The sequence below is a fragment of the Anser anser genome (genome assembly GCF_964211835.1).
Source record: "Anser anser genome assembly, chromosome: 19".
NCBI classification, from domain to species: domain Eukaryota; kingdom Metazoa; phylum Chordata; class Aves; order Anseriformes; family Anatidae; genus Anser; species Anser anser.
The window spans coordinates 4875658-4893328 of record NC_139740.1 but is presented as its reverse complement, the minus strand read 5'-3'; the positions used below and the strand labels follow the sequence as shown (position 1 = coordinate 4893328).

Sequence of the window (17671 nt, the reverse complement as noted above, 5' to 3'; positions counted from 1 at the left end):
CTGATGCATCAAATCCACCTCCTGCCCCGCCAGGGCAAGGGGGAGCCAAGGGCAGGTTTTCCTGCCTGGGCTCAGCACGAGGTGCGGTAACCAAGCTCCCTTTCCAAGGGGGATTTCCTCCCCTCCTCCGTGCGTGCCTCGTTTGTTCCCCGTAGGAAGCATCCCAGCGTGAGGCCGGCCCAAACCCACCTCCCCTCACCCCACTGACACCTGTGGCTTTTTGGTTTGGGGGAAGAACGTGCCAATCTGGGACTGAGCACTCCCTCCTGGAAGCAGCGTCTCCAGAAAGATTTGGGGAACCTAAGCCAGGACCCCGTGGCCCTAGCACGGCGAGGAGCTCCGTTACACACGATCTGGCAGCACCTCACCGCCTCCTATCCACCCATGGTCACTTTGAGGTCTTGTCCCCGATCTCTTTGGGGCAAAGTTTGCCCTTGCCCCAGGTGAAAGGCTCCGGTGTCCTCCAGCACAGCGAGCCCACCACGGCCCCCCTCGTGGTGGAAGCACGCAAACAGCCGGGTTTTCCCCCAAAGAGCCCAAGGCAGGGAGTGCAGTCAGGATGGGGCACGTGCAGGAGATGCTGAAATTAATCCCTAAAGCACTAAAACAAGGGGTGAGGGGGGTGTGGCGACACGTGCGGCAGCATCACGCCTGTGCCCTGGGTGCTCCTCGGGTGTCCCAACTGGGTGTCCTTTGGGTGAGCTGTCCGTGGGCAGCCCAGGGGTCTGAGTTGGCTGGGCTCGACTTCACCCTGAAGGTGAATTTCAACTAATCGATTCCAATTTAAATGAGTTAATCTAAACCCATCACTCCGGCTGGTAACAACTGATACCGCTCATTTACAGAAGCCTTTATGTAATGACCTAACAAATTGCATGTCTTACTGCAGCAGCACTTTGACAACTTTGTTTTCGTTGTCCTGCATTTTAAGCTCTCCCCAGACACTGAGATGGCTGCAACAGCTGCTATTTCCCTCCTGCAGCTGCCACGTCCTACAAACACGCTCCCAATTTCATGCAAGACTGCAGCCCTTCACTTGCGCTCCTCTTCTTTTCCCTTTCCTCGCAGGAATGTGACACATCCCCGGGCTGTGCCTTCGCAGGGCTGCGTGCTGGAAGCGCTGCGGGATTGCTAAACCACGTTTAAAGAAAACAGATTGCAGCCGCCCTGACACACACAGGCACCAGCCCATATTTTGCTTTTTGTTCCGAATGACACAGGAAAAACGGAATGTCTCACCTCCGACCTCGGGCAGGGTCGCACAGATGGCGTCCAGGCCCAGCGGGCTTTGAGGACATGGGATAATTCCCATGCACATCAGCCCGGCTGCTTCCTCTTGTGCAAGTACAAGATATTTGCAGCTGCAAGTCAGAGGTCCTGCGCGATCAAACCACAAGAGCCGAGCCGGGGAAGCTTTGCCAGGAGGGGTCTGGGCTGGAATTTCCTTCGAATTCTTATTTAGGCTGTGAGGGACCTGGGCCGTGCAGCTCGCCTGTGGCCCGCAGGGTACATGTGGAGGTGGGCGCTGCCACGGGGCATGGCCGCGGTGTCCCCTGCAGCACACGAGGCGCAGGTTCCTCCCGTGTTTGTGGCCTGGGCTCAGAACCGGGACATCTTCAATCATCAGCAACTCCCCTGCAACGGGAGACCACGGGCAGACTTTTCTCACTGCAGCTGGGGGCATAGGCAGGGCCGGTGGCCCCACGCTGAGGTCAGGGGCTTGGTGTCAAAGCACATGGATGCAACCTGTGGTACATCTCGCCCTGCTTTGCCCCAGTTCCTCCGTGAAGAAGAATTGCTGTCCTTTGTCCGTGCAGGCAGACACCACCACGAAAACACCACCGCCCTCCCCAGCGGGGGCTCAGCCTGCCCAGGATCCTGATGCTCGGCCCCTTCAGGTGCCACTGAGCCAAAGCGCGGCTGTCACCAAAGCGAGGTGCCCAGCAGCTTGGGGCAGCTCTGGCACACGGATGGGTCCCCAGGGGGCTCGTGACACAGCCGAGAAGCCCTGGGTAAGAGCAGGGGAGCAGGGGGGGACCTGCAGGGCAGGGGCTGGCCGTGGGGGCATTGAGCGTCCCACCGGGCTGCTGCAAGAAGCGGAGGTGATCAAAGCACGATGGAGCCTGTGGGAAAAGCAAACCCAGGGTCTGCAGTGACTGCATGGGACGGGAGGAGTGAATCCTCCCCCTGCAGGCAGATTGCTCTGCATCATTATCACAGATGCATGAAAGCTGCACCGAGTTTGGCCATGAAACCCCCCCTCGCCTGGCTGCACCCAGCGGCCAAGCAGGCAAGGAACGGAGGCAAGGTCATTTTAAGTTGAAAAACTGCCTGAGGGGAATCGCAGCAACCTCTGTCCTGGCTTCCAGAGCTTCCAAAAGGTGGTGGCTCGCTCGGCCCAGCGCGTGCTGAGCTCATCCTCTGCAGCTGCAGGACCTCCCTGAGGATGCGCTGACAGCCCCGAGCCCTGCCCCTGCCTTCGGTTCAAAAATGCACAGCAAAAAATGTCCGTGCTGCCGAGGAGGCCGTGCTGAGAGGGGTGGGGGTGTGTGGGTGGCTGGCTGGGGGCGCTGGGTCCCCGTAGGGACCTGCTTTCTCGTGCCCAGGTGCGCTGGGTGCCAACACCTGTGCCATCTGCTTCGTGTGTCCAGCACTGTCCCCGTGTCCTTGCGTGCCTGAGGGTGTCTGTCCATGGGCATCGGGTGTGAGAGTTGCCACAAATGCCGGGAGGAGATGAATAACCTGATTTTTATCGAGTGCCACAACTGTGCACACCGCCAGGAAGCTCCTGGTGGACGACCTCAAAGCCCCGTTTTGGGGGGCGACCTTTGCCTGGCTCCCCAGGCCCAAGCGGGCACACAGTCCCAGGACGCATATTTCCCCTCAGAACCTCAGCGCCTGAGGCAGCCGTGGGACACTCCCCAGCCAGGCCCAGCCTGCACGAAGCAGAGGACACCCCCAGGTTGCCGCCCGAAGTCACGCCACCCAGCACAGACAGCGTTTTTCAAGCCAAAGCCCCGCCGCGGCGCTGGGCTGCCACACGTTCTTCCTCTCCCAAGGCTTCAGCTGGCAAAGGGCCACCGGAAAGCAGGGAAATGTGTACTTGCAAGCAACTCGGCCCTTGCCCAGCTGGATTTGCACGGGTCAAGGTGGAGACGGGCAGCTGCAGCCGAAGCACCAGCAGGCTCCTCGCCCCGAGCGCCCGCCTGGGTCAGCCCCGGTCCTGCGCGCTCCCATCACTCGCTCCCTGCCCGGGCTTTCTTTTTTTTTTTGCAGAAATATTTGGAGGATGACTGTTCTGCCTACAAATGTCCATATTTGCCTGCCAACTTGGACACAGATGCAAGATCCTCCCTTAGTCATTTGGACTCTCATTTTTAATTGACTTTTCTACATGAGTACACTCATTTTAAGAGGTACTTAATATAAAATGATTAAGCAACAAGAGGGTGATTATGAGTATGCAAACGTGACCTACCAGAGAGCACGGGCTTGATTTATAGTTCAGAGAGGTGAGTTTTATGCTTTAGATGTGTTTAATTTAGAAGTATTTAATTTCAAGGGCTCACTAGCACAGCGTGTTCGGCTCCTCTGCGGGGCTGGGGGCAGATGTCCCCCCCCCAGGGGCAATCAGGCTGGGATCAGGGCAGGCCTGATGCTGATGCACGTTTGGGGAAGGCATTCGGGTGGTGCACACCTGAGCTCTCTGTGGCCATCGTCGCCTTTATAGAGAACGGTCCCGCTGCCTCCTGAGCCTTGGCGTGCCGTGAAACCACTCGCTTCCAGGGGAGCATCCCCTGGGAATACAGCCTGGATTCCTATTGTCGGTGCAAAATGATGTTGTAAAAAGAAGAAAATGCCATGAACTGGCCTCCTCACTGCCATACAAGTAATAAAGAATCCTTTTCTTTTTTGGCCACCAGACACTTTTGCTTTCAGTGTACTTATGTGCGTTGTTCTGGGGCCAGCAGCGTTATCACAATGCCAACAAGCTGGGCACAGGGCAGCCTTTCTGTAGCTGCTTTCTTTAGTAATTTAGGGAATTACCGTCTTGTCTTTAGCCAGCGTTGCCCTGTGTGCTCGCAGGACATTATGGCAAGCTCTAGTCACTGCAGTTCCCACCCCAGCTAACGCAGCAGGGAAGGGGCTGCCCCGCTGCCCCAGTGCTGCTTAGGACACGATGGGGAGATCCCAGGACACTGGGATTTGGGGAGGAGAACATCGAAGGCTTCACCCCAGCTCAGACAGACCTAGAAGCCTGGAGAGAAGACCTGAGCATGCTGGTGGAGGATGAGGCTGCTGCAGGGCTCTGCGTGGAAGGGGATGTCAGATGGCGAGGTTCAACATGCAAAATGGGGCCGCACCTTGTAAAAAATGGAATCCGATTCCTGGATAGCAGGTGGGCTGTTTTGTGGGTAGCCCAAAATCATGTCAGAGCACTTTGAGGTCTTATGGGAGCAAGGATAAGGGAAAGCAGCTAAACGCAATGACAAGTCCTGGTGATAGATCTGAAGCCAGAAGCTCCGACGCTGCCAAAAATCACACTGGGGATGTTTGTGCTTGGCGTCTCCGAGAGCCCACCCGGGCAGCGGGGCTGAGCCAACGCGGGGAGCAGGAGGGATAAGGGAAAGCTGCAAAACCAGGCCCTGGTGGATGTGGGGGCCGATCTGTGGGAACTGGCAGTAAGAGGGGAACGTGAGAGCCTGAGGAGATGGAGAGGGGCGTTTGCAAGCACAAAACGACGGTGGTGACCTGTTCAGGTTTGTACAGGACCAGGCTAAGCGCCGTGCGGTGTCAGTGTGCGGGGCTAAGAGCTGGCAGCCCCTGGCACCAGGGGGTCCTGTCACCCCAAAACGCCATCGTTTGGGAGGCAGGGAAAGCACTGAGCTGCTCTGCACAGCACTGAAGACAGGAGCCTCAAGCTATAGGCATGATTTCCCTCGTGGTATCCGAGAGCTAAACCCAGAGGCTCTGACTAAAACCGATGGGAAAATCCCTTCTGGTTTCTGGGGGCAGACCGAAGTGGGGCGTTTCAGAAATCCTGTGCTTCGGGTTGGGCACCTGCTTGGGAGGGACAGGAGTGCCCAGGCTCCCAGCACGAGCCACCAAGCCTCTCCGCAGCCAAAAATTCCCTGTGGGGAAAGCGCCGAGCCCTGCCTGCTCCAGGCGAGGGCCCCAAACCGAAATCCTCACCGAGACTCTCCTCGCACCGGGAGGAAGAGGAGGAGGAGGAAGGCGAGGCTGAATCACTTCTGATGAAGCACTTATTGAAAAGGGAGATTTTCCACACAAAATCCAAAGCCCGGAGCGGGAAGGTCACGATGCCTGCTGGATGAGACAGCCCAGGCGGCCGGTCCCACGCACACACCCAGCTGGGAACAACTTTGCTTTTTACTTACTTTTTCCAGCTCGAGCGGCTGCACAACACCGCCCCGTGGCATCACGGCAGTGAAATCATGTTCCCGTTATATCCCCGCTCGGCCCCAGCGAGTGCAGAGGGAGCACCAGAGGAAGGCGCGGTGGCTTCGGTTATTGTTTTCCTCTTTGTCATCCCTCTGCGAGGCGCGGGAGGACGGCGGCCGCGGCCAGCGGAGACGCCCAGGGCGGTGACACCGTCCCCATGGCCCCGCTCGCGTGGGATGCGCCAGGCCGGGCAGGTTGCTCCGGGTGCAGGATCGATCCTAGGAGGCGTTTCCAGCAGCTCTTCCAGAAAACTTTATTTGCTCATTTTTTTTTTTTTCTGATTTAAAAGACAAGCATGAGAGCTCCCTCTGCCGCTGCAAGGGTTTAGACCGAAGCCTGCGTCGCGCAGGGAGGCTGGAAGGGCCCCGACGGCACGGTCAGCCCGGTGGTGTTGCTCCAGGTGCTTGCTGAAGCTGTCCTTAAACACAAGGGCTGTGGGAGAATAAAGGGTTTCGCCCAAGGGATGACAGGGTGGGTGCTACTAAAAGGGTGTTTCAACATCCCCTCCAAGCTGCCCAGTCCTCTGGCACCGCAGGGAACGCTGCGCCCCCCACCCTGCTGCAAACGGAGAAAAAACAGAGATGCTACGGATCCTGATTTCCTGCCCTTCTGCTGAGTTGCTGCCAGGGCAGCTGGGAGCGGTGGGATTTCTGCTATCCTGCTCCTGGCAGCTGCAGAAGAGCCCGAGGGGATGAACCCCATGTGGGTGGCGATGCTCGGTGAAAAAGGCACCGCATCCCGCGGGTAAGGACAAGGTGCCCCAAACTGCAGCGGGGTCTGTGCCGCCCTCCTGCCCCTGCCAGCCCTGGCTACGGGGCGGACTCAGCCTACGAGGCTCTGGTTTCCCGGCTGGGGAGCGAGCAGGACTCAGGCAAAGTCCCGATGCCTGCTCTCTTCAGCCCAGCTCCAAGCTGCAGACCCTAGTTAAACCCAGCTGGGCACGACCCTGCAGTCTGAAACATGGGAAACCGAGGCTCACCTACCAAAGAGCTGTGCAGAAGGGCCCTTACCTTTTTCGCCATCTGAAGAATATTTTTGTGAAGCCCTGGGTTTGGGATGCTGCTTGGAGGTGGGTTTGGGCACCCACAGCCCCGTGGGCTCCCCAAACCCATGAGATGCAGCAGAGCAGCACCAGGACACGGGTGTGGAAATCCCAAGAGCAGAGGCGGTGTCGGTGGGTGACTCAAATCTCTTCTGAAATGGGCCCAGATGTGAGGGAGGGCTCCAAGAAAATAGAAATGTAACCAAGCTACCGGCGCTTCACAGAAGCTTTAAAACCCGCGGCTGGGGACAGATGACAGGAGAGGAAGATCCCGCAGGTGAATGGGATCTGTCGGCCGGGGATGAAGTCACACAAACTGTCAGAGCAGGGCCAGGCTGAACGTCGGTACGCGGAGTAGGAAACGGTGAGTAACGCGGCTCGCCAGCTCCAGCCTCTGATCTGGAAACGCTGCAGCAGGCAAGAGCAAACGAGTGTGTCCTGTGGCAGAAGAGCTAAGTGACTCATTTACTCCAAAGGTTACTACGGAACTGTTTACACGTTTCTTTGTGATTGAAAAAGAAAAAGAAAAAAAACCTGAAAACTAAAGAACTCGCCCAAAATGAACTACAGAGGAAGAGGTTTGAGCAAGCTGGCAGCACAAGCAATAATAAACTCACCGGGCCAAGGTTTCCTGGAGGAGTGCAAAGGGCTCAGGTAGGAACCCGCCGAGCCACGAATCCCCGAATAAATCCACTGCCTGGGGCTGCCAGCTGGGTGGAAGGCAGCGAGGGTGTTACGAGGCAGGTTTTGGGTTTTTTTAAAGAGATTTTGGGAGGACTATGAGGAATAACCGACCAGAAAATCTAACTCCTTTATTGAGCAAACTGCTCAGAGTCCTGAAGAGCAGCATTCACAGAGACAAGCAGCAGCTGCAGAGCGTTGATGCAGCTTTTGCCAAGAGAAGTCCCACCTGGGAAATAACGAAGCTGTTTGAAATGTATAGCAAGCAGCTGGGGGATGAATTGATCTAGCATTAATGGCCATTAATTGGAGAATCTGAGAAATTAATAGTTTGTGAAAGGATCCATAGCAAAGATGGGACTAAAATGGGAGGTTTTATACCAGGGGAAGGTCAACAAAGGGGTTTCCTGGGAATGCATCATTTCTATATGATATACAGGGAGGGAGGGGACGATGCCGTGAAGTCCTGAAGTTCATCGCTATTAAACACAAAGGTGCAGATCCTGTCCCCCAGACTGCAACTGCAAGAGAGTCATCATTGTTTTATACACCATTTCCTTAGCATCACTGAGCAGGGTCAGAAACCGATTTTTGGATTAGAAGGACCTTTTGCATGATGCAGAGTGGCCCTTTTTATATGAATGAACCCATTTATTGGAAGTGGATAGAGTTCATCTGTGAATGCAAACAGCAGTCTGTCTGCCAGGGGACATTTCAAAGCCAGCGCTGAGCACAAAACCTGGAGCCTCTGTCATATAAAGAGGTGAACAGAGAGCACCCCTGGCCTGGCAGGTTCCACACTAACGAGCTATGAAATACCTTTGCACAGCCGGCGTTAATTGTGGAGCTCTCTGCAGCAGGACACTGCAGATGCTAAAGGTTTGCGTGGGCTGAGAAAGGAACCGGCCAAATCAATGGAAGCAAAATCCATTGGGTGACAGAGCCCCAAACCTGCGGAGGTACAAACAGCGCTCCTGGGAGGCACAGCTGTGAGTTTGTCATTTCCAGGCACATGGGATTGGCGGCTGCCCGGAGACAACCTTGGGTGCGACGGGGTCAGACGGACCCAGAGCACCGTTCTTACTGCTTCGAGGAAGAGCTGGGGGCGCGGGTGCCAGCTGCAAGCAGAGGGAGAGGCTGTCCTGTCCCCACGGTGGCACGCAAAGGCTGTGCCTGCCCCTGCGAAGCAGGAATGAAACTCGAGCAGTTGAGGGCTGCAGGGTGCGACCGAGCAGTGGAAACCAGCTCAGCACATCCCTGCCGTCGGCTGCCCTGCGCTACACCACGGAGGATACGAGGGAGCCGGAGTCACGTTAAAGTCCCTTTGCTTTTGGCGCACAAAGACAGGCGACGACGGGCCCGTGCTCCCCCGGCGATACAGAAGTGCTGTTATCAGGAAAACAGGAAGAGCGTTTCCTCTCTCTGTACCCTTCGCCTGCCTTATCAGGGCGGCTGGGAGGCTCTCGCTTTGCTGCGGGTGGGGAGGAGAGGGCTGTGTGCAGGAAGATGGGACGCCCGCTCCCATATTCGGGCTGCTTGCACGGAAAGGCAGGAGGGAAGCGAGAAATTCCTTCCTGCCAGGAGGCCTGGAAGCAGCGCTAGGCCCTGGCCAGCATCCACCCCTCCTCGCCCGCATCCCTGCTCCCTTTGGTCTCCCCAAAGGTCACTCTCCGCTAGTCACTGCAGCTTTTTGTTTAGGAAATACCAGCTGGGATGTCCTGTCCTGTGTGAGCAGGGCTGGCCGGGGCCTCTGCCAAGCCACTACAATAGACCTCTCCCTGCAGCCCTCCGGGCCCGGCCAGTCTCCAAGAAGGTCGTGGAGGAAAAGACAGGCTCCAAGTGCCTGGTGCCAGGCTGCCCGTGCCCACTCAGCGCCGTTTCCTCCTGCACCGCATCCTTGGCCCAGCAGCTCTGCCCCAGGGCAGGGGAGATGCACTGAGATGGGGCAGAAGTGCCTGTATAGCTTCTGTGCTTTGAGAATATCCAGACACATCACACTGTTAGAACATCAGGGCAGAAAACGCATTGCTTTTGGAGGCTATGCTCCAAGGACTCAAAACAACTCCGCTTGTAAAATGAGGAGGATTTCAAGCCCACCTTTCAGCTTGCAACAACTGAGGCTCACTTGGCCATTTCAGAGCAAATAGTTGGAGTTTTTCTGTTTGTTTGTTTATTATTATTTATTTATTTACTAGTATTGCTCTTGGATTATTTCTGCTTCTGTGAATCCTGAAAGTTCAGCCAACACCCAGGCCTGGAGGTCTTAAGGTGGGGCCACCATGACGCAGCTAATGCTCGAGAAACTGACCTAGCGTGGATTCCCGAGACTTGCCTAAAAAAGCATATTCAGAGAATTTCCCCGTTCCGCTGCGACTCCCACTTCCTCTTTCACAGGAAACTCCAGCAGGCAGCAAATAAAAAAAAAAAAATCAAACAACTATCACACCCAAGTGGAGCAGAGATAAGAAATTTGGTTCTGATCCACGCTGCAGAGCAATGTGATAAAATGCCAGCTTCTCAGAAGCCAGAAAACTGAATGTTTGCCAAGAGGCTAAAAATAAGCCACAGAGGGCTATAGTTAAAGGCATGTACTAATAAATGTCTCTGTCCTTGATTAATCACACCGCAACTTTCAGAAAAGCACACTATTTTCCAGGAACAGCGTGGGGGGAGCTTTGGCAGCAGTAAACGTGAAGTCCAAAGCTTTCAACATGTTTTAAACAACTACCTCGCGGCTGAGGCTTTGCCATAGTCAGCGCAGTCTGTCCAACAGCAGCGGCACACGGGGGGCTCCTTCAACGGCAGCAGAGAGGATTTCCATTCCAGCACGCTGCAGGGGCCAGATGCTGCACTCGTGCGTCCCCGCGTGGCTGCAGAAGCACCTTTACTCCAGTGAGTTACTTCATTTTGCCTGGTGACGTTCATTCATTAGAAACAGACCGTCCCGTCCAGGAAAAAGGGGACAAGTTCCAGCCACGTGGCTGCACTGGCGTTACGGCCACACGCTGCCACCTGCCAGCACCGAGCCTGGGACCTGGGCAGACAGAGGGGTCCTCAGAGCCCCCTCAAAAGCAGCACCTTCGGCACTCAAGCCAGGTCTCAATGAACAGGTGCACGAGGTGGTAGACCAAGAATCAAACTAGAAACAGCCAGACCGAGCCACCCCCGTCAGTGATCTGGCTGCCAGAGTGACACTTCAGCTGTATGACAACAATTCCAGCGTGCTTATGAAGAAGGTGTTTACACAGGCGAAGCTCTCCAAGACTCTCGGGGAAAGAGCTCATCATTAGCACTGTTTAACTTCAGTAACCCCGATCAACTGCAAGAACACTGAACATAAACAGAGCACAGCCATGAATCACAGAAGGGACACCTGGTCTGGTTAAACAAAGCATTCTTTTAATTTCAAGATCTTATAAATATATATTTACAAAAGGAAGGTATCAATCCAAAGAGTTAGACAAATGTACAGCTCCCGAGTATTGCTACAGTACAGGGAGACATATAGCATTAATGCGATCCCACAATTTACGATACCATTTATTCAAAAAGAAACCACATTCTTAGTTTAAAATACCTCATCAGAAGTTCACACTACCCCCCGCCGTGAAAGCACAAGCTGCCTTGAACAGTTTGACGTGACAAGAAGGACCTGACGCCTCTCACACAGAACACACCACTGCCTGCCACCTAGGTGAACACTTCACGATCGTACCGATGGTTTTTCCCAGCCCGCAGACCCCTTGGGGAGCACAGCTGGGGGACAGCACGTTGCATGGATTCAAGGAATGTAAGCGCCTTGCAGATCAGCACAGTAACGCCAGGTGTTCAGACGGCCCCAGCAGGCAGGTGATCCGAAACACCCTTTGGTCATTGAACAGCGGAAGGCAAACAGTCAACATCCAGCCTTGGCTCTTGTGTAAATGGGCAATCCCGAACCAGCTGCACGGGTGTTGAAATGAGCCCAGGGAGTTCTCTGCATGTGTAACGCAGCCTCCTGGTACCCCTGCCAGCCACACTCCCCACTGCCGGGCACTGCGGGACGGTGACGAGCCTGCAGACCAAACCACACCACGTCCTCGTGGCCACAGGAACACACCAAATGCGTTATTACTGCCGTGCAGCAGTGACACGACACCAGGTGGCATCGCTGCAACAGCTCTGTCACCACCTGGTCCCAGATTCACTCCACCTCTGAAACCGTGCGTGCAGCTCTCCTTGCGGCCTGGTTTTACTCTGCCTGCGCTCTCCACACAGACACAGGCCAGCCGGTAAAAGAGGGACTTACCATAAATCCCAAGATTTAATCAAGGTTCCTGCGTAGATGTTACTGAGACCTCCAGGAACACTTCAGATTAATAGAAGACCAGAGCTGCGCACGAGTCACTTCTGCAGTTTCCACAAGACTTCATCCATCTTCCTACTAAGCCAACAGCAACGTTTCCTTCACTGCAACGACCTCAGCGCCATTCAAATCACAGAATGAGAGACGCAGAGCCAAAAAAGAGCTACCTAAACTTCGTAACAGAAGCAGCAATGACCTCCGAGAACGAAATGCAGCTGAGTCCACAACTGAAAACTACTTGAGGTACCGACTGCTGGAGGCGGTGGGGGTGGTTCCTGGGCACGAGACGGCTCAGCTTGTGCATGGTTTTTCAGAACGATGCCTGGCATTTTCATCCAGTAGGTAGAAACCTGCACCAGAGCTATCTAGGATGTTTTTTTTATTTAAAGTTCAGAAAACTTAATTCTAACTAATCAAACTAAAGAAAGAACATAAACACAATCTGCTAGTGGAGAACCGAATATAAACCGCTAGGAGCGTTAACAGGAAGCCTTGCACAATTTATTTACTTCTTTTAATTCACACCTCGCTCACGCAGCTCCCAAATCTCACTGTCAGAGCAACATTCTCCGTTGTTCACTTCTGTGAATCCAATCCGGCTTGAGGCTTCCCACCACACTCAAGATGCTGTTTGGTCATCTTTAGCCACGGTCTGCAAAAGAGAAAAAAAAAAGTCCATCACAGGAGAAGTGGGTGACTCTCTGCCGTGATTCTGGGACATTCCTGCCAGAGACTGAGACCAGACTGGGCCTTTGGTTAACCACTGCAGGGGCAAAAGCACTCGGAAGCAAACACAGCTATAGAAGAGCACAAACCCAACAGACTGCCAAGAACGAGGGTTCATCAGTGTTTAAGCTTCTTATCGCACTAATGACAACGATTTCAGTAAACATCCGTGACGCTGTGGCAGCCAAGCCACCTGTCCCCAGTTGTCTGCATAATACGAAGCTCCACAGTCAAGAAACTTGGGGAAAGCAGAAGGTCAGGGAACACCTAGAGGCTGAACAGTGCATGGCAGAACCTCCTTCTGCAGGGACCTATGGAAGGAAGGAAATCCAGTGCTGGGGCACAAAAGGACCCGATGAGAAGAGCTAGCTGGAAGTGAGAAAAACCACAGAAGGCAGCAGTGGGACTTTCAGCTAAGGGCTATGCACACTGCAGCTGTGCACTGAAGCACAAGGACCAACCCAGCATCCCTTCAGATACATGTTTTTGGGGTTAGCGCAACCTGAAGAGGAAGCAGTGCAATGCAAGGAGTAATTTAGCAACGTGTTATCCAAGAGCAGTGGGGTTTATGAAAAGACATTCCATTCTGTCACTGTTTTCCCTCTGTGCTCCTCGTTTCCAACAGACCAGCCACATTCCAGTAAATTCCACAGCGCTAATAAATAATACAAGCTCACGATATGCTGCAGATGGAACCTGATGCCAGTAACCAGCAAGTTACTCTGTGATTTAACCAGGGGGGTTCAAATTCGCAAGGAGCAATATGTGAAGGGTCCCACTAGGGAACTCCAAGTAACAGCTTTTTAAATCTTTCCTCTCACGGCTCAGGCAGAAAGGGAGCTTCCGGACAGAAGCAAATACAACGGCTGGGTTTCCAAAACCCTGGAAATCTTACCTGCCGCAAGAACTGCTTTCCGAGATAGCTGGTCGCCATGCTGGTCAGGTTCTTCCTACTGCCGACTTTGCACCTGATATAACCATAAAGGTTGGCTCCCTGGAGAACTACTCCCATTATAACCACCGCCTAGGACACAGGAAAACGCTGCAGTTGATTTACACCGGCTTATTGGCAACAGGCAAACTCTGTCACTGAGCTGAGGGAGGCAACTCACCAGCCACTTCACTTTGAAAGAAAAGAGAGCACTGAACGCGAATATCACCCAGATCATCGGACAGGTGATTAGACCTAACCAGAAAATTCGGGACTCTGCTTCCGAGGAGGCTTTACTCCCTTGTGCTGATACCTAGAAACAGAAAGTAAATGAAGATTAACAGGCTGCTCTATCATACAGATCACGTTGTGATTAAAAGCAGTCCAGAATCTACAAGCCTTCTGAGTTTTCCCTCTATACAACACTACCGGGTGCTTTCCAGGCCAGCTTTGACATCACTAAGATATTTCTGTAACAGAAGATGTTTCCATTTAAAGGGCCCTTTTGTCAATCTGCTACCAGAAACAGCGGAGGCAGCAGCAACAAATCCTCTTGGAATACCTGGGGCTAAAAGGCCGTAGTAAATTTGGGAAGCATTACATTTACTGTGTGGTTGTTACAAAGCACGGAAGCAGCCAAACAGATAATGTTTTCCACCTTTGCACCACAACCAGGACACAACAACCAGAATATCACCCATCCTAGCGCTGGGAGAACTAAATATTGATACACCTAGCCATCAAACTAGGGTAATTTTTACGGACACACCTGATTCACACCACACCACTGATTTTATAAAATCTTTATCGAGCAGATCCCAATCAAGCATTCACTTCTTCCTATCAATAGCTAAAAAACCTGGCGTGGCTTAACAACGTATGGCTAAACTTACTGCATCTCCTACTTTTCAGCTGTTCAGCTTTTTATTTTTAACCCCTCCCTAACATGTTCCAGTTTTTCTAAACTAGCACAGTTTTGCAAAAGAATGTGCCTGCAGTAAGGGCACAAATTCAGCTGGAGGAAGGTTTAGGGTCAAGTCTCTACACCACTACAGACTGCAGAAAATGACCTGTACCTCAAACCGGAGCTGTACACCAGAAGTGCCGTTAGCTCCACACATACAGAGGTAAGAGATAAGCACCAAAAGAGTAAATACGTGACGTGATGTGAGGTGCCAACAGACGGGATACTAGAGGCAAAGCAGTAACCCTATTGAATGCAAGAGAGCAGCAGCAACCACGAGGAATGCTCTATGTTGCTTCCTAGTTCCAATAATTTTCAACAGGATGCAGGAACTATGTCAGCTGTTCCGCATTCACACCAGAAAATGTCTACGTTATTGACGTGACTTGGGAACCTTTACTGCATTCTATACGAACCAGTTACTTACGTGAAGTCAGATCGGTACACCATGAGATTTTTTAAATAAACCAAAAATAAAAAAACCTGAAGTCATCCTCATTCAGTAGCCCACGTGAAACAAGCAGGTGGTTACAGATCTGTGGCTGGAAGTACGTGTCTGAATTATGCAATTTACCATCACAAGCATAACTGGTAATTAACAGGGGTTTGATAAAATTGAAACAATAAAAAGAAATAAAAATGGAATTTACCTTTCTGGCTTCAAATATCCACTGACTTCTACCATCATCATCCACCTGGTTCCACCAGCGAAGGCCAACCATTAGTCGCCCTGTGACATTCTGAAATTTAAAAAAAAAGAAAAAAGCCATGAGCTTTCAGTTTGCTGCTAAGAGAAACCATTAGCCACACAAATCCTTGGGAGCGTTCCACCTCAGCACCGGACCCAGGAACAAATGGCAGCTTTCAGCCCCAGACCTCATCGCTGTCAGCTCTAAAAGGAGCTTTAAATGCTGCTGGCAGCAAATGCTACTTCTTACACCAGCAGCAGTTGCTGGAGTGACTTCACAGCAGTCTGCGCGCTCAGTGGCTGCACGAGTTAACAACGCTGGCTGTATTTTAGAATGACAGGCATCACACTGTAAGGATCTTGTATTTTGTTGCTCTTAATCTTGCCAAAGTTCAGCTGCTTGGGTTGCTGCTTTCAATGCTGCTCTTTTGCCCCACGTGAGAAAACATTATGGAATTCTTACATCCACAGCAGTCTGTTTTCTGGTACGTTCAGTACAACAATAAATTATTGTATCAACATAAATGAGGCATATTTGCGGTGATTCTAAAGGGATCTTCCTGATAACAAGGCCTGCATTACCTTAAAAGAAAGGCTGACATACATTCTCTGTTTTATTTTCAAACAGAAGTCAACTACACTGGTTTAAGTTATTATTTTGTAATGCTTTGCAACACATCACAGTACTTGGGGGTATCTCGGGTATCATTCTGGTAGAAAGGCACAAAGAAGCTACTTTCTGTGGGACACGAACATCACTCTGTTCAATTATTCTTATATAACTAGGCAAAGATAACAAAAAGCCTTAGAGGAACTTACCTTTACAGCCCAAAAGTCACATGACAAGAGGAGGATAATTGTCACCATGCAGGCAATAAAGCTGCTAGTTAAGAGCTCACAGAGCAGATAGACAACTATCGCACTGACTCGGAAGAACAGGTGGAAAAATGATGCCACTGGATGCCTGGAATGAAGTACAGCACAGTCACAGCTCTTTCAGACAAGACTGAAGCAATTTCAGAGAAATGACATCGCAAGATGATCTTCTCCCACCAACTCAACGGCTAAGGATCAGCACCGTTCCGTGAAAACGGCGTGCAGTAACTGGCAAAAATAGAGGGAATAAACTGACTGGGAGCTCATCGTAAGGAGGACATGTTCCACTTGCAGCCACATCCCGGGTGCAAAGAGAATTTGGTGAGGAAGGGGCCAGGGAATTTTACCTGGTGTTTTATAGGGTACATTTGAAAATGGTTTTCTGACTGAAGAAACACCAGACTGAGCTGAAGAAAGATCACATTTCTCGACATGACAGACTTGCCCTTCTTTATGATTTATGCAGTTTCCAGTTCAGAAACGTAAACTACAGAGCTAAGGTCACCACGACACCAGGACCTGGGGCAGGAAGAGGAATGAGGCTGCAGGACTGACCACATCAGGACACGGCAGGCAGCAGGGCAGCACCAAGACAATTTGGGAACAGAGACTGGCGAAGGGATAACAGAGCAGCCCAGAAACGAGCGTTCAGCACAGCAAAAGCCTCCTGCCACACGCAGCTCGGAGACATTGCGTCGGTATACGCGCAGGACGCCAAACACCGCGTTTAACGTGGAAACGGCCAGAAGCACAAAGGCACAGACGGACAGGCTCCAGCTGAGCTTCGGGACGTGGCGCTCCCAGCTACGCGGCGGCCCCTCCCCGTTATCGTTAAGTTAATACAGGCATTTGCTGCCCTGCACTCGGATGTAGCGGGGCGGCCCCTCCTCCTCCTCCTCCTCCTCCTCCCTGCTTCTCCCTAGGCCTCACCCGCAGACCCCCTCCCGGCCGCTGACCTCAGTTTCGACTTTTTGGCTCTCCGGGACGCTTCATCGTCCGCGTCGAACAGCGACACGTCCTCGATGTCCTCACCGCTGTCCTGCGGGGAGGCACGCACACAGCCGGTAACGCACACGCGAACGCCGCCAGCTCCCAGCCGCCGGCAGCCCCCCCCCCCCCCGCCTTCACCCCAGGCCCAGAACGAGGCGGGGCCCGGGGATCGCTGCCGGGACCCCGCCGCCTTTCCACCCTCCCCCCCACCCCCCCCCACCCCACAGCCCGGCCCCGCGCCCCCCGGGGCCCGCCCGCCCGCACCTGCCGCAGCATGGCCGCGGCCCCTCGCTTCCGCCCGCCCGCCGCCGCCACGTCACCGCCGCCGGCCAATCCCCAGGGAGGTGGAGGCGGGGGCCGCGCCTGCGCGCTACGGGCGGGTGACGCCGCGGGGAGGGGGGCAGCGGCAGCAGGGCGGAAGTTGGGGAGGGGAGGCACTGTGTGGGCCCGGCCCCTGCCACAGGGCCGGGGGAGGGGAGGGTCTCCGTGTGGGGCAGAAACAGGGAGATTTTAGGAAAAACGCCCGGCGCCGGGCAGCGTCAGTGCCATAAGGGACACAGCCCCGGTTAAGAACCCCCCTGCGTTCCAACCGACGCTTAATTCTTTCATTAGCACCCTGAGAAACGCAGCGAGGCACCAGGGGAGGAGCGTAACGCGCAGCAGGGCGCGTTAACCACCAAAAAAATAACCCAACAAAAAAAAAAAAACCACAAAACTACCAAAACGCTTTCTGCCGCTCTGCCTGGCCTTATCTCTGCCTGCCCAGACACGCCGCTCCCTGCACACCGCCATTCCTGCCCACAGCACCCCCCGGGTGCCCCCCCAGGTCCCCAAAGGCCGGGAACACAAAGGTTGGTCGGCCTCAGCCGTGAATTGCAATAAACAAAGCAAACCCGCACGTAGCCACCTCCAGCAGGGACCCCGCACACCGTGTACGACATCTTCAAAGGCATCTCTGGCTCTCA

At 53.5% G+C, this 17671-nt stretch overlaps 2 protein-coding genes across 2 annotated transcripts in view; both read right to left on the bottom strand.

Moving 5' to 3' along the window:
- The window catches only part of TEKT3 (tektin 3), an 89088-nt gene extending 78671 nt beyond the window's left edge, over positions 1 to 10417 (bottom strand). Inside the window, exons 1-2 of the mRNA XM_083804886.1 lie at positions 7123 to 10417; positions 5400 to 6943 (exon numbers count right to left, since the gene is read on the bottom strand). The gene's annotated coding sequence lies outside the window, so the exon portion shown is untranslated. The remainder of the gene's footprint in view (positions 1 to 5399; positions 6944 to 7122) is intronic.
- A 146-nt stretch (positions 10418 to 10563) lies between these two features.
- LOC310883879 (Golgi apparatus membrane protein TVP23 homolog B-like) lies at positions 10564 to 17046 on the bottom strand. The gene is made up of 7 exons (XM_083804896.1): positions 16971 to 17046; positions 16673 to 16755; positions 15660 to 15804; positions 14803 to 14892; positions 13370 to 13501; positions 13153 to 13281; positions 10564 to 12183 (listed from the first exon to the last, which is right to left on the bottom strand). Exons 1-7 carry the CDS (start codon positions 16980 to 16982, stop codon positions 12151 to 12153), a joined length of 624 nt encoding a protein of 207 aa, XP_083661022.1. The 5' UTR covers positions 16983 to 17046; the 3' UTR covers positions 10564 to 12150.
- Positions 17047 to 17671: the final 625 nt, after the last annotated feature.

What these genes read in the sequence shown, in the direction of transcription:
- LOC310883879 (XM_083804896.1), bottom strand. An exon ending in GTGACTTTTGGGCTGTAAAG is followed by an intron (nt 14,893 to 15,659) that starts GTAAGTTCCTCT and finishes TTTAAATTTCAG; the next exon opens with AATGTCACAGGGCGACTAAT. An exon ending in GAAAGCAGTTCTTGCGGCAG is followed by an intron (nt 12,184 to 13,152) that starts GTAAGATTTCCA and finishes TCTCTTTTGCAG; the next exon opens with ACCGTGGCTAAAGATGACCA.